The sequence below is a fragment of the Chroicocephalus ridibundus genome, chromosome 1, assembly GCF_963924245.1.
Source record: "Chroicocephalus ridibundus chromosome 1, bChrRid1.1, whole genome shotgun sequence".
Classification (NCBI taxonomy): domain Eukaryota; kingdom Metazoa; phylum Chordata; class Aves; order Charadriiformes; family Laridae; genus Chroicocephalus; species Chroicocephalus ridibundus.
In genome coordinates this window covers 171,284,956-171,301,915 of record NC_086284.1, presented here as the reverse complement: position 1 = coordinate 171,301,915, position 16,960 = coordinate 171,284,956, and the positions used below count along the sequence as shown (strand labels likewise).

At 38.8% G+C, this 16,960-nt stretch overlaps 1 protein-coding gene across 3 annotated transcripts in view; it reads right to left on the bottom strand.

The window, feature by feature from the left end:
* The window catches only part of EEA1 (early endosome antigen 1), a 77,082-nt gene that overhangs the window by 34,704 nt on the left and 25,418 nt on the right, over window positions 1-16,960 (bottom strand). For 2 of the 3 annotated variants that reach the window (XM_063322807.1, XM_063322808.1), the window contains 8 exons: window positions 15,779-15,833; window positions 15,579-15,644; window positions 14,634-14,673; window positions 13,661-13,768; window positions 13,453-13,574; window positions 11,619-11,774; window positions 6,532-6,648; window positions 2,195-2,533 (listed from right to left, as the gene is read on the bottom strand). In XM_063322807.1, the coding sequence (XP_063178877.1) occupies window positions 2,195-2,533; window positions 6,532-6,648; window positions 11,619-11,774; window positions 13,453-13,574; window positions 13,661-13,768; window positions 14,634-14,673; window positions 15,579-15,644; window positions 15,779-15,833 (1,003 nt within the window). The other variant, XM_063322809.1, reaches the window with a different exon arrangement.

Sequence of the window (16,960 nt, the reverse complement as noted above, 5' to 3'; positions counted from 1 at the left end):
GGTTGGACTAAACAATTACATACATACCTTCATAAGCAGCATTCATTGTGTCAGCATAAGCTATTGGACTACATGCATAAAAAGATAATGCCACTGAAGTAGTAAGTGAAAAAATATGAGAAATTTAGTCTTTTCATGACAATAGTAACTAAACTCTTGTTTGGAGGGAGAGAGGGGAAGAGAAGTTTTTGCTTAGCTTTAATTTTATTTTATACCATGTATGAAGGGCTTTTTTTCCTCCACTATTCTTTTACAATAGAATTCTAAAGCACATCCTGAGATCCAGCAACTTGTTCAGGTTTCTTGCTTAGCCTCTCTTCCTTCCCAGTGGTATCACCAGAGGGTGAGCGATGCCTCCGTTCCCTTTCATAGGAATCCATTCAGCAATGCATTATTCACCTTCCTCCTCCTTTATTTTCCCACTCCAAAAAATCCTTCCTGAAAATGCCCTCTCAGGCTGAAGCCAGATTTCAGCTCAACCTCTTGGCTGTGCTTCTGAAGCCTGCATACATGTTGCCCAGGCAGACTGAGGCTATTTTACCAAGTGAGGATTCCTAAGCGGGTAATTAATAAAATTACCTCCCCTCCCCGCAACCCGATGGAAGAAGGAAAGTCATTCTGGGGATGTAATACATACATAAATGAAGCTTTGCCAAGCCACAGTTCTTCCAAGATAAACTATACGCACGCAGCTTGCAACTTAATCTATTTCAGACTTGACAAAGGCTTGAAAATTGAGAAACACTCACTTTAAAATGATAAACCTTTCGCAAGAGATTAAAATGAAGTACATTGTACTAACAAAAAAGAAAAAAACAGATTATTTTTCCATCTTAGGACTGGACAGGATTCCTGAAGCACAAATATTTCTCCAGCCTAATACATTACTCCCCACAACACTAGCTAAAACAGAGTTCATCCATCCTCAAATGTCAGTATGCTCAATGTTATACAGAAGTCCTGCTTCCATAACTCATTGGACTCAGCAGAACAACAAGTAAACAGTGGGGGGATGTATGCTCTGGGTGTTCTTATAGCTATCAACAACAAAAAGAGAAGGTGTTTGTGAAGAGACACAAAAGAAGTAATATTAAGACTTCATATTATCGCTGCTTTTCACACGAAGTATTCCCTACTTTATTCACTATTCAATTTTAAAGCAAATCAAGCATTGTTCAGTTCTAATGTAAAACAAAGACTCACTTTTCTCAAACTTCCTATAGAGTAGTAAAATTACTACTAGAAGTGAAACTACTTCTGATACTCTACCTGAATTTGTTTTTCTCATAACCTGAATTCATCATAGCTTCAGTTACCTTACTGAACGAGAATAAATAACCTTGCTGACTCTTAGGATTTGTCCATTACCATATTTGTCATGGAAACTCAATATTCTGGGTTGTCCTCTCATCTGACAATACTTCCCTTATTTCAGGGAATGCATCAACAAAAAAAGGGGAGGGGAAAAAATGTAGGATGAAAGAAGAGTTCATTTAACAGGAAAAGAAAGAGAGTGGACAAAAAACCTGTCTCAGATCAGCTAAAGCCTTTTGTATTCACTTACAAAAATAAGTTAAATCAGAACATGAGAAATAATCTACAAAATTTATGCTCATTCAACCTTAATCTTCAAATCTGAAGTTATATAGTTTTAAGAAGAGTTCCAGATAGAACAGAATTAGTAAGATGTTTCCCTTTCAGAAAAGGGGGAATTATACTTACAGATAGACAGATACTACAATAACTTCCCCATAAATAAAAATATGGAAAAGTGGTTATAACTGTAGACCTTGCTAAGTTTGATTGTGACATGGGCTACAACTATCCTCATTTGACCCTGACAAGAATTTGGACCTACTAAAAAGATTCAGGCGTAACAACAAAGAAATACCAAAGAATTTCTGCACTCTTACCACAGCCTCTCCTTTTTGCCTGTTCTTTTCTTTACCTCTCTAAGGGGAAGAGGTGATTGCATTTCATTCTCTGCAGTGTTAGGAAGAACGCTTTATATTTACTGAAATACTAGCTAGCTTTATATTTATTCAAATACAAGTACTGGTTAGTTACTCCCCTTCAATAAGGAAATGCAAGTGCGTGTGCACAAAAAATACGCATGCACAGTTTAAAAAACCCTAATGGGATGGTTTAACAAACCATCCCAATGGGATGGTCTAGGAGGCTTAAGGAACCTTACCTGACTGAGTTCGCTTTGGAGTTGCAGGCCATGCTGCTCTTTTTCCTCCCTCTGCTGCTGGAGCTGTTTACATTCCGCCTTGAGATGCTGGTACTTTGTCTCTACTTCAGACAACTCTTCTTTAAGTTTCTGGCTTGCCTCCGCCTTCTCACCCAGCTCTGTTTGTAACCTCTGTATGGAAGCTTCAGACGCAGACAGCTTTGCCTGAAGCTGTTGGCAGTCCAGGTCTTTCTGGTGAAAGCTTGCCTGCACATTCTTCTTACTCACGGATACTTCATTGTGTTTTTCTTCTAGCTGGGTGTAGTCCTGTTCTTTCTTCAGTAGCTTCTCAGTCAGACTCTATGAAGAGAGTTACACAGCAATTCAATTGCAGTTCTGCTTACAGCTCTTCATTGCATTATTCAAATTTCTTCTCAAGTGTTGATGATGAACAGTGACAAACTTGCTCAAAACACTATTAAAGGAAATATTGACTTCTACTTCATATTACACAAGCTAATTCTGGAGCCCACACAGCACACAGTTTCAACTAGAAATACTGTTTTAATATTCTCACATAAATTCACTCCCTCTTACTGAGGACACCACAAAAACTTTATTTCTGTATCCTGAAGAAAAATTTGCTTTCCCTGAGACACTAACTAGAATTTCTGAGATCTCCAAGCAGGACAAAGAAGCCACAAGAACCATTTCAATTTTCCAGTGGCACTTTTTGAAGCACAGAAATATAGTTGCAGGGAGGCCCTGGTCATCATCCACCCCAGGTAACTGACTCCATCTTCTTGAAATGTACCAGCACGTTCCATTTATTGCAGCATCTTCCTGATATCTCAGTGGAGCATTACTGCGCGCAACTTTTAAATGATTGTGTTCTTCCTGCAGTTTCAGTGACTACTATATTCCCTAGTGACGCTCTCAATTAAAACAGAAAAATAAAGAACACTTCCAGCATGTCAGCCTGAAAAAATGACAACACTGAAGTCAGTCTTGTATATCAAAACTTCAGATGGTTCTGCAATAACAGTTGGAATAACAGTTCCAAAGATAAGATAGTTAGTGCTGCAATTCCAGCTATGCTGGGCATCTTAAAAGTGTACTTCTGCGCAGTATTCAGGGATGAAACCTGTTTTGCCAGAAGAAAAAGCTGTTCAAATAAGTTGAACAGTTTTGGTTTTTACAGATTTTTAACAAATGATGGCTATATTGGTTGTTATAAACCATATACAGACTCTTTTATTTTACAATCATGATAAAATAAACAGAAGAATCTATATAAAAAAAAAGACAAGTTAGAAAGCAAGCAGTCTTGCAAATGACAACTCTAGCAGTCCAGGAGCCAATGTGAGAACAAATATAATTAATGCCCTACATGTCCATTTAGAAGAATATATACTTTCTAAAGCATGCAACTTAGCCAAAAATTCTGGCTCAGGACTAAAGTTTGGCTATTAAATTATAGCCCTGAAGTAGTATATTTTGAAGTGTTCCTTGAAAAATAAAACAATTTGTTGCTGTTACAGGTACGCCAAAGTTTTTATATATGCATATATAAAATGCAGGAACAGAGCACGTAAGAACATACTGACGTCAGGTGCCATCTTTACCCTCCTGACGTCAGTGACAAGGCTCCCACCGGTTTTAGAACATATTTCAACCTCAGAATATAAAATAAAGTTGCAATTCCCTTTTCATTAAAGAGAAATGACCAGGCAGGATCATTAACATTTGTACTGAATAGCGTTCCTGAAATACCAACACACCACAGAACCTTATTCATCATAGCTGGGCAAGTTAGAGCTAAGGCATTAATCTTACTACTACTCCATAACTAGATCCACACGTCACATGTAGACCTGCTATGAGCTACTTTATGAAGAGTCAGTGCAGGGCATTAACTTACATTTTCAAGTAAAGGGGAAAGAAAGAAAGAGTTACTGGTGTCTTGAAGCAGAACGAGACTCTGGGAAGCTTTCAGGAATGCTACGTAAAATAAAAAAGAAGCCAAGCCTCTTCACCATCACCTTATGAACTACCCAGATGACAGCCAAGAGCAGCAGCTATGCGGCTGGAGATGCTGCTCCACATCCTGCACTACTCTTCTCTCTTCCTCCCTGGTCTGATGATAAATACAGCAATGAACACCATGGATTAAGGCCGCTACCCCTGACAGCTGAACACCCTCTGCAGTCACGAATGGCCAAACAGACCCACAAAATGTTGCTTTCATGGGAGAAGAGCTGAGTTTGCCCGACAGCCTGCTACCTCCTTGTGCGAGCTAAGCCCACGAGCAAACTTGAGGCCACAGAGCTGCTGAGCTACAGTCTTTCAGGTTACACTAGCAGACCCAGCAGTGTTTCCTACCTGAATGCATGTCCCAGCTGCATCCCAGATATGTAAAGGGATATGTGGGCACACATGAGCCACCTCTCTTCCCCAAGCCTCAATTTCCACAGAAAAGAGGGAATGAGAGCATGTTACAGCACTCAGTGAAGAGCCTTGAGCCTTCAAAGCTCACAAGATACAAGGGTGAAAACCACACTGATCCCTTCTTTTATAACTGCTCCTTGGAAAAATACACATAATGCATGTTAGTAGCGACAGTGGCCAGGCATTGAAGAATGAACTCTGTGGTCACTGATCGAATTTCAGAACAGTTACGTCAGTAGAAGGTTAAAAACTAAGCATTTTTCCCTGTAGACAATGCATCACAATTTTCCTAAAAAGAAAACAAACAAAAAAAAAAACCCACAGGTAACGGGTTTAGGATTAGAGCAAGTCTAATACTTCAGGGAATACGCTGGTTTTTACACATTAGGTCTCTTCTGGGCTCCAGGTCATTACTGGCCTCTGCAAGCCAAGCCAAGCCAAGCCCCATAATTACAGTGCTTTATAAATGAAGGAAAGGCAGTTCCTGCTGGTCTCAGAGAACTGATCTTATCTACTTGTCATCTGCTCTTCTCAGTATAGTTCCTCAAAATATAAGAAACAGTTTGCTTGCCTGAGGTTGTACATGAGCTTGAAAAACTCTACATCAATGCACAGCAATATCTTGCTGCACTGGAATGGAATTATAAATGGATGTACATATCAAAATGCAATATCCTCTATCCTGCGTTAATGGCTCCTCCCTCCTCCCTGACAGCTTCTTCAAGGATGGCAAACTGTACGAAATGGGAGCAATCTATGTTATTTGGGAAGCTAGCCCTACCTTGTCCAATTCTAGGTCCAAGTCCTCCAGGAACAAGATTCCTTGTCTGGCATACCATTTTTATGAATATCGCCTTTCAAAAAGCTGCATAAAGAGGTGGCTGTAAACTGCCTTAAGTCACTGAAACAAAGAGGAAAAGCAGCTCGCTGCCACTTCACTTCTCCCTGTTCCTCACGTGGTGTTTGGCATTAACCTGACATAGCAGAGGACTCTACTAAACTATGGTTATCTTATGTATCTATCAGTTTCACTCCACGTTGTTAATGGAATAGCAATATATTCAGGCAATGTCTCTATACTGAATAGCAATAATTTTCCCAAAAGCTTGTTTCAGTGTTGCTGGTCTGTGGAAAAGAACAGCATGACAATTCTCACCATCTCAGTTTCGATATTGATTACACTAAATACACACTGGTCCCTGTCCTTTCCCATTTTCCAAGACTGACAAGATTGCTGGTAAATACACATATGTAATGTGTACGGTTCACATACAGCAGCATATACAAATGCAGCAGGCATCTTTCTCCTTGTCTCCTTTCCTCCCTTATCTCCATTTACTACCCCACAACACATGCTTTCTTAATGCAAATACAAAGCGCAGCAAGCTCAAGGGGCTTTGATTAAAGCTCTCAAGGAATACTTATAAGCTGAGAAGCTCCTGGAGTTTATCTCAGTTTTCTTCCATTCATGACTCTAATAAACAGCAAGAAAATATGACAGAAGTACAATCTAAAAGCTAAGAATCTGGAAAACCAATAAAGAGAGCTCAAAATGTCTCCTGAATTATGATCTTTAGGAAAACGTACTATTTCGAAAGGTAACGCTTGTTTTTTTTTCATGTTTAAGATGGCAATACTGCTGAATAATAGGTGAGCATAAACTGCAGCTGTTAGAAATCTGCAATAACAACAACCTTAAGGATTTCAGCTGTAACATACCAATCATTAAAATATAGTGTTTGCCTGTACATTACGGTATCTCTCATGTTAAGCAAAACAGTAAAGCAATTCTCAACTTCTGCAACACCAAGAAGTGTTTTGTCACAGTCTTCAGCAATTCCCAAGGCAACGTGTGATGTGTTTCCATTTTAACATGAGCTGATAAGCATAGGAAATAACAGCATTCTCACCTGGTTTTTCTGTTCTAGCTCTTTGACTGAACTTTGAAGTTTTTGCAGCTCCTGAACATACACAGCTACCTCCTGAGGTCCTTTGGCAAGTTCAGCTCTTAACTGGTTAATGGTAGCCTGAACAGACAAATAGAAAAATCCACATTTAAAACAAATCTTTGCAGGCATAACCCAAACAAAAGCAAGATGTCTGGTAGCAAAGTAAAAAGCATCTTGTATACAAATAAACAGCTTAAGAAAAAAATCACCTGCAAACTCATCTCAGAGGTCCATCAGCTACAGAAGTACCCTGAGCATAATTTCCCAGCTGAAATTCATTCATGTCCTATTTCAGAAGATATAAATTTGCCCCAGTCCAATAGAAAATACCAGGCTGAGCCCACAACTGACGAAAATCACAACAGATTATCCAATAATAATTATCACAGTTCTAGCTCAAGGTGAAACCCTCCCAAGTCATTGCAGTTACACAGCCAAAACTTTGCCTCCCTGGTAAGGGAAATGCACTGGAAAAGGCACTAGAAGTGAGTCTGGCATCTGGTGCAAACCTGGGGAGTGACTTTCGGGCACATCAACCCTGCAGGTCAGCATAATCAGGGTAACAATACTACCCCATTAAACAGGATTGGTACAAAACTGAATATATCAATGACTGTGCAGTATTTGAATACAGTAATGAAAGCAAACAAGAAAAGCCCTTTAGACGGGTAACAATGGCTGCCCTAAAGCATGCTGTGTATGAATGCGCTCACTTTGAATACACTATATAATAGTGACCTTTTAAAAGAAGTTTTCTTTCCTATTGTTCTCATAACCACAGATTTCAGCACAAAGGTATAAATACTGAATTCAAGAATGAACTAAAGCAGTAGAAGAGAAGTAGCAGACAATAAACATACTATTTAGAACCTTCCTACAGAAAAAGGAAGACCAAAGAGAACATATGGACCAAAGAAAACTATATGACTACATATAGTTAGCAACTCTGACTTTCTGTAAGCCTTTACAAGGCTGTTTCGTTACAGAGCCATAAACTAAAACACATCCTGGGATCTGTCCTGGACAGAAAAAGAATCGAGGATGTTCTCAGAAAACAGAGTACAGATATTTCACTACTGAGAGAATACAATGCAGAAAACGTGCAGAAGATTGCTAAGGACACCACTGCAGCCTTTCCAACTAGAATCATAATTTATATGCATAAATATACATTTCTCTCATTCACAATTCAATAAGCCAGTCCCACATTTCATTCTTAACATGGAAATATATCATGGATGAATATTCATTCCCCATATTGTCTAGCTGATGTGTCTGTATGATTAATGAACCAGTAACCAACCAGGAATGCATCTGTTTAACAACCTCTCAAGATTATCTTGATACAACAGTAATCTACTATAAGAATAAAAAGCTTTCAAAGATTTACCTCAAATTTAAGTGTCTCCTTTAGAAAGCAGAAAAAATAAAATGGATGGATGAAAGACGGAAATAAGCAGTCACAAAAGCTGTTAGCAGACACACTTCCTCAAATTTGTTTTCAAATATGTCAGTGTTTTTAATGGCTTTGCTTAATGGGAAAGAAAAAAAACCAGTCCCGGCTTTATTAAATTTACCTATAATTTAATCTACTAATCTCATTCTGCAGGCACTCAATTTGACAATCAAGTCTATGCCCTGTATTTTATGAAGATTTATCAGATACTGAAACAAATCCCAATCTGCAGAGACTCATAGAAATGCTTAGCTCCACAGCAGCGCAGCTGTTTTCATAATGCGTTTACTACGCGGGAGTCACTACAGTGAGAAACTAAACCTGGAAGCAGTATCTCAGAATGAACACTTATCAGAGATATCTAGACACCAGAGTTTCTGGTGCAACTCTGAAATAAAGCATAAACACCAAACAAAACAAAAAAAAAAAAAGAAAGGACAACAATGAATACATTCAGGCAACAATTGTAGAGCTATTCTATTCTTCACATCGCTCTCCGGCAGCATTTGAAGACAGGCATATAGGATTGTGATGATCTTTGTTATTCTCCTCACCCACACCACAAATCTAACATATTTTAAAGACATCTCACTTTGCAAACCAATATTAATATATGTATCCTCAGCCAGCTTGGCAAAAATAGCCATGGATGGCGTAAGAGCCACTTTACTCTTTCAGCCCTTCAGGTAGTCTCAAAGAGCAAAGCCAAGGTGAAACATGGCCAAAATTTTACAGTCAGGACTGCACCTATTCTGCCAATGAAGGGCTTCAATGTTTCATTCTCTTATGGCTAACACTTTTCACAATTGTGTTTTTTTAAGAAAAGTAGAGAAGTTTTCACCACAATGACTTTGAGTAATTTTTTATTACTTTTTTTTTAAAGTCTGATCTGTCACTTTACCTTGACAGAAAAGCTTTTATTTCAAACATGTCTTGGGCTATGGTTGCCATATGTTGGAATTAAGCAGAGAAGGCAATAACATTTCTGAGAAGAACCAGACTGCCACTGCTTACCACGTTCTGCCACGCCGCAACATGGGTCTTCTCTAGTTCAGCCTACATACTGATGATACTACACAGACATCTGATGTTATTATAGTTGCTGCAATGTAGTTTATAATCTTTCCGTACGTCTAAGACTTCTTATATGAACACATAGTAATAGCTAGGGGCATCATGCAGCCTTTTCCCCCATCTGCCATTACTTCCAGGAGGACGGAAAAAACCTTCTTTACTTGAGTTTTTTTCCTGTTAAAAGCTGCACTTTAAAGCTACATTTTTAAAATGTCTAGTTATGTCAAAACTTAAAGATACTTAATTTGGGGGAACAGGAGCAATTCATGCTTCTGTGAGAATGTTTTAAGTTGAAAGACTTTTGTTACGCCCATGTCACCATGTCATTTTATCTTCACATGAAAACTAAATATCCCAAACCACAAAAGACTACAGCAACAGTGCTTTGAAAAGAAATTTAAATTCTGCTGCATAGTTGTGGGATCTCACAGTTAAAACCAAATTACAATTATGTAACAACTTACACGGCCACATAACCACATTATATTCATAACTCCAACTGTGATATTCCTTTTTTCACATCCGATGAAGCTCTTGGCATACTTCATTTTAACTTGAAAACAATGGCAGATTCATGTTTAGTACAATACTGTACCCTTGTACAATTCCTGGAGCTCAACATATCTGTTGGGAGAGGAAGGCGGGAGGGAAAGCCCTAAGGGGTTTAGAATAATGCTGGGCAACGCTTCTCTAAAGCTCTGCAGTGCGAATGAAGAAACAGAAAGTTAAAACTGCAGTTCTGAAATCTAGGGCACATGAAACCCCAGAATAACAAGATGTCAGGAATCCTTCGCATCCAGAAATCTCACCAGGACAGAAGATACCAGAAGTCTTATAGAAACTCCAGGCGTTCCCTCCTGTAAGCTGGGGAACTCTGCAAGGACCCTTCACTAGGGACCACAGCCCTGCGTTGACAAGTTTTGCTGGCATTGCTGCATTGCTGGGGTACAATAGAAAAGGGAGAGGGCAAAATTAAAATGTCTCAAACACAGCTGACAGTCTTCACTGAAGATTGTTACGCTGTCAAGCCATTCATTAGTAAAACTACACCAACCAACCCACTAGTGAGATGTGACAACACCCACCAAGAGAATTCTTCTGCAGGTATGGATTTACCAACTCCTTAGTAGAATAAATTATACATTAGACAAAAGCCTTTTTGGTGTTACTGTATTTTTATTAGAATCTCTTGCCATTATCTCTGTCAGATGTCTGGTAAGCAACATAAAACAGGCTTTAGCCAGGAGGGATCTGAGAAAGTCTATGGAGTGAGATTCCCTCTTAAAGATCCAAGTCAGAGTGGTTATATTCCTTTTTCTCCATCCTGCATGCTCACTGGCAGAAAAGCAGAGGAACCAAAACCAAGAAAACCAAGTATCTGCTGTGGGAAAGGCAGTTAGTTTTGCTTCCTTAAACACAGAGTTATCAACAATTCTGTATATTTTCAAGGCTCCCATCAGCAATTTAAAACCTCTTCCACTGACTCAGCCAAAGCCGAGGCAAGCCTTCACAAAGTACTTCTGAAGAAACCAGCACATTCTGCAACTCAAGTAGACAGCGAGGTCTCTTTTAAACAGGATGAATTTAAAAGGCTCAAATCCAGGAAAAGATGGAGAAAAAAATGTAAAAAGAAAAAAAAGCAATTAACAGGAGACCAATAGATTTTATTTTCTACTTTAGACTGCAACAACAAAGAGAGGAAAACTAAGGTGCTGTTGCCTGAAAACAGATTACAGGTATCATCCTGACATCTTGACCTTAAGATATGGTGAGGCCTGGCAGTCACTCACTTTATGCTCCACTGGGTAACAGGCAACCCTTGGAGGGCATTATGCAGTGGATTGGTGGAGGGTATGTGGGCAGAACAGATTTGTCCTTTACACACAAAATATTCCTACAATAAATAATAGGTGTAAAAAGTCTTCCCATTTGACAGTAAAAACTAGAAAAAAAAAACAAAAATGAAAACCTGTTTACAATATTCATTAAGATTTTTTAATCTTGTGTAAGTTCAAGAATGAAATGTCCTAAAAGAACAGTCAAATTATTGTCTACCTTGCATTAATAATTTCTTTTTATATATTTTAATACTCTAGCATCCATCCTCAGACACGCCAACCCAAATATTAACCAAAACCATCATTTTCAGTAACAACTGGTTTTATCCACACGTAGCTCAACAAGGGAAACAAGTCTTTCAATCACACAGATATTGCTCTGTTTCTTTCTCCCAACAGAAAGAGCACAGCTCTGTCAGGTCTCATTTTCCTCTGCTATTGGGCTCTTGTAGTAACTTTTTATGCCAAGGAAAGGTTTTGCAACAAAAAGCATGGGGGCTTTTGGAGGGCAGATATTGGCAAAATTACACAATTTACCGTAATGAAGAAACATGTCTATTAGATAAGTTAGAAGATTCAGTTAAGAAAGAGGCTTTTGCATTATGATGAATTAGTATCTTCCATTTTCAGATGAAAATCACAGCAAAGCTCACACACACGTCTTTAGGTATGACTATTACCTCCGAGTTCGCCTGCTCTGCCTGCAAGTGCTTGCACTCATCTTTCAGCTTTTCAGATTCTCTCTCACGTTCCAGTGTCATTTTGTCCATCAGCGTCTGAACTTGGACCAGCTCCTTTTTCAGGACAGCCACATCTTCTACACCAGGCCTTTGTAGCTGAAAAGTAAGAGAGTAGCAATGAGCAACACGCAGCTGGCAGACATGTTTCCAGTGTCAATGTAATCTCTCAAAATCTTTCAAATCATCAATTTATAGACAAGGTGACATATTCCTTGTGTGTGAAAAAAAAAAAAAAAAAAGTGACATATACTAGCTATGGAAAAAGAAAAGAGAAAAGAAAAAAAAAACCCACAGAAAAGTACATATCATTCCCAAAGGAAACAGGATTTAATGGCTGGTTGTCATATCTTGCCTACTAAACTTTGAACTTGTTAATTGGTTTCAACCAAATCTGACAAATGGGATAAGATCTCAAACATTACATTTCTGTAATTTTCACGTAGGTAGATCGCTAGGTACAGGAGGGAGACCTTCCCTGGGAGAAAACACCAAAGTGACAGGGAATCCATGCAAGATAATTATCTGAAGTCACAATTCCCTGAGAAGTAGGCTGTATTGCCCACACAACTCTACAGAAGGGAACACTGTATATATTTTACTGCTGCAATACTCACAAGCGCCTCTCAGGACTGAGATAGGTAACAAGCCAGCACTACACACACTTTTATAATCATACTGCCTCTGTCTTCAAGAACTATTTCAGAAAACCACAAGAACAGACAAAAAAAGGGCAGCTGAAGGAAACTTCTTGAAGGAACTGTCAGGCATGCCTCCTACCAGACCCACAGATAAAAGTTGTTGGGGATTACATTTAAAGCACCATAATGCCCCTCAAAGCAAAAAGCTATGGAGGGAAAAGGGAGGGGAAAGGCAATACTGGGCACTGAAAAAAGCAGAGAAAAGGAAGTGCTGTCATGTAGAAGAGAAAAGGTACAGGAAAGGGGTAAGAATGCAGCAGGAAAAGGAAGACAAGAAACAACTAAACAGAAAGGGAGGAATGGATGGGTCCAGTGACTACGCAGGGCCAAGAGGGACTCATGAGACTACAGGGAAGAAGTGGGATAAACGAGTCCTACTTTCCTCCAGAGTCTAAGCAGTGGTTGAGTGGAGGAATGAAGACAAACAAGCTAGGAAGTCCCTTCACTATTGCTTTGGAAGTGGCATGACTGCCGAGTCACTAGGATTGCTCCCTGGAGCCATGGCTGTATATAAAAGTCACCAGGAGCCAAAATCCCAGAATACACACACATCAGTATTATCAGCCAAGTGCAAGAGGGACAACATTAACATAGGCATGGTGATGACAGCTGCCAGCCTTTCAGCCACCATGTCACGAAACACCTCTCTGAGCAACTCTTATGAATGCAGCTGTCCAGGGACAGTCAGAGCGTTACACCTCATGGAAAAAGGGTGATCTAAAGTCAGCTGTGGAAGTCAGCAATGGCGTGCTCCAAGTAGAGGCCTGCACAGCACATCTATACATGTAATCCCCTGCAAAATCGCTGAAGGGTAGAGCATCAAACAAGCAGACTAAAATATAATCTAGGATAAATTTTAGTATGTCAGAAACTACATGTATTTCCTCACTGGAAAAACACTGAAAATGTAGGTCAGTGTAATAGATCAGAAACAATGGTGTTCTGAACATTTTCAGCCCACAAGCAGATGTCTCCAAGTTCCACGGTTTGACTGCTTCAAAACTGCATTTGCAATCATTTAATTATATCCCTCCCTTGACTTGAAAATAACAAAAACATTAGTGTGATGTGAATACCAGCTCTGTCTTTAAGTCTTCCACTGTACTTCTCTCCTTCTGCAGTTCTTGTGTCAGGTTTGTCACTTTCTGTTCTGCACCTTCACGAAGGCTAATTTCTTCATCATACTTCGATTTAAGATCTAATAAGAAGGAAGCTGAATAAATGATCACTTGCACAAATTGCAAAAGTAGAGAACAGAATCAGACCTGATGTTAACATACTTACCCACAATTTCAGTAGCCAGTTGTGCCGCTTTTTGCTCAAATAAGTCTTTCATTTGCTTAATGTTAAAATTTTCTACTTGGATCTCTTCTAGCTGCCGTTCTAATGATTCTATTTCCATAAAAAGAACAGTATTATTTTCTGGAAGAGCTAGGACAATACAGTTACTCACACCCATAACGAACCACAGCAGGTAAATAAGTAATCTAAGTTCACTTAACATCCAATTAGCTTAGCAAAGTGAACAACTTTACTGAAGTTAAATATCTACAAGCATGATGCTGGAACCTGTCACTAATTGAGTACTCTGCAGGATTAAGTACATATTGGTTTTCACTGGTCACAAATAGATCTTCAGATCACTGCAACATGCTGCTGAACTCCAAGCCCTGAACTGCGATTAAGAACTCTTCAATCACGATCAGTCAGATACTTTACGCACACATAAGGAAAATTTTATTCCATAAGTGCCTCACGGAGAAAAACAGAGAGCAAAAATTATTGGTCTGCAAAACAACAAAAAAAAAAAACCCACAAAAATTCATTGTTTTCTTTGCTAGCAATGCATACAGAAAAACACCAAATAAAAGCAGCACTGACAAATGCTATAATTTAAATATCAACAATCACTGTCTTTCTCAGCAAAAGACTTGTATTGAATGCTTAACATATGAAATGATTAAAAACATGTTCAAAACTACTCATGAGAACTGCTTTCAGAGTCAGGAGAATGCCTGTCTCACTTCTAGAAATTACAAACCCTGAGCCTCTGGAACATTTCCCCAGACTATAGCTATCAAAATCTACCTATCTCAAGCACTTATAATGAACTTTTTTTTCCAGTAATTGCACCATTCCAGCTTTCCAGCTCTTTAACTTAGCAAAAGTGCATTTTCACAAACCTAAAAGCTACAATGAAAAAAAATTCAGAAACTCCAGAACAGTGAAGAAATTAACATAGTAAAATGTTAGCCACCTGTAGATGTAGCCGTTGTCAATCCATCAGATTTACAATCCTTAAGAGAACAGAATAAATGCATGATTAGACAGCAGGAATAAAAACTAGTACTTCCAAAGTTGATCCCATTTTTGGAAAAGACAGGGAAATAAAGACTTCTGTGCTCAAATACTGCACAGCAGTATAAAAATACCTGATTTCAAACAGTCATATCTGGAAGACTGGAAAAGGCCAAGATGATTTTCCGTTTCATGTACCACTACACTACCAGGCTTCCAGACTTGCAAGACTCCAGTAACAATCCCCTCCCCCTCCCTTTCCTCCATATTGAAATCTGCCCTAAAAACAGAGGTTACGGACCATCATTAAATGCATTCTGAGAAGGTACTCTGTCAGACAGCAATTTCTGGGGTTTTTAACAATCCAGTATCTAAGTAGCTCACAGTAATAAAAGAAGTGAGAGCAGGGGTGTTAGGACTAGATGATCTTTAAGGTCCCTTCCAACCCAAACCGTTCTACGGTTTTATGATTCCTCAGGGCACAACACACCACAGTTTGCCTGGCCTTGTCTGTTCTGTTCATCTGGACATCTGTGAAACCACACTTCTGTTCTCCAAAAGTTCTCACAAGAAAAACCCCATAGCCCTTTCGCATAACAGATGGAACACTACATTCGATTTGTTTTCTTTAATAAACTGAGTTCTGAGTAAGACCAACAGAAGGAAAAGTCTGAACTGAACTTGTAGTGAGTAGTATGGAAGAATCATTATCTATTCTGACTTTGTTCTTCAGATTTATATATGCTGTTACATTGTGGAGAGAGAACTAGCTTTGTTTTCAAGAACATGTCAATATTCAAATTATGGAACTAACTAAATCAGGCCACGTGCCTTACAAAAAAGGTATTAATCTTCAATGTCAATGCTGATGATAAACCTGCTTCAAGTATTTTAAAGCAATTACTTGCTGCCGCTGCCCCTGCAATTTCTCTAGTTCTTTCTTCAGCTCTTCTGAATACCACCTCTCCTCCTAGGAGAAAAAGAAAAAAAGAAAAAAAAAAAAAGGAGATGGGGGAGAGAGAACTGTAAATTTGGTTGCTTTAGACAGTGGAACACTGCAATTTCAAACAAAGAACCAAGTGAAAAGTAAAATACATTTCCAACCTTCAGTGAAGCTTGCAAGTCTTGGACTTCTTGTCGGAGCAGTGATACTTCATCTCTGAATAAATATATCCACGGAGTGAAGAAAATTAATATGCAGTGGTTATATTTTGTCAATTACATACAGGTTATAACGTGTGTTAAATAACTGGAGTGATCGCCATGTACTATATAAATATAACTTACATAATTATAAATAGTTATTTTTAGGTTTTTTGAAACCTGGAACAAACTGGATTAGTAGATACGTATTAGTTCACTTTGTACACCACTGGAAAAACGCTGAACATTAATTGGATAAGTAAAAAAATAGATATGCAAAACAGAATGTAAATCTAAACCGGTGCATCAGCTCAACCACATGGGTTCAGAACGGCAAAGCTGCGCACTGGGGCATTTAACTGGTTTGCATGCCTTCCTGTGAAAAGGACAGCTCTATTCTCCTTCACTTCCCTTATCATGTAAAGGAACACTGCTAGGAGGCAGCATGCTGTCTTACTCCTTCTGATATAAGCAGTTACATGATTTTTCATGCACACAGCAATTCGGTATGCCCCACAGATACACTCACTTAACGGTCTGAATGTTTAAAGCCTTGGGATTTTAAATTCTCAAATTTCGTGCTCAAGCCTCCAGCCATGCAAGAACACAAGATCCAAGGCTAAAATTGTCACTAATTGATTTAGACAGCACCCTTCTAAATCACAGGTCTCCTTACAGAATTGCACAATTACACATACAAGGATACCGTTGCATTACTGAGATACAGCCACTCCAAATGTAGAACACAGAGATCATTAAAATTACGCAAACTTAAACTTTTCTTATTTTTCGTACAGTGGCAACACTGAGGACTACACAGAGTATATATGTGTGGGTGCCAATGCCAACAAATTCTCTCTGTTTTATTCCACACAATTTTATTGCTGCTGTGCTGCATTATGCCTTCCTCCACAGATGTTCTTTTAAATTATTTCATACTTAGGCCAAAAAAAAAAAAAACCCACACCAAAGCAAGCTCTTCTTTAGCTAAACGTTGAAGGAACAGATTCAACTATATTAGCATATTAACATCAGGTCAGGGTCATCAAGCAGCAAGTGAAACACATGAACTTGAACCAGTGAAACAAGAACTCCAAGGTGGACCAATTTTAAGGGCAAAATAAATATTGGAAATTGGAAGGC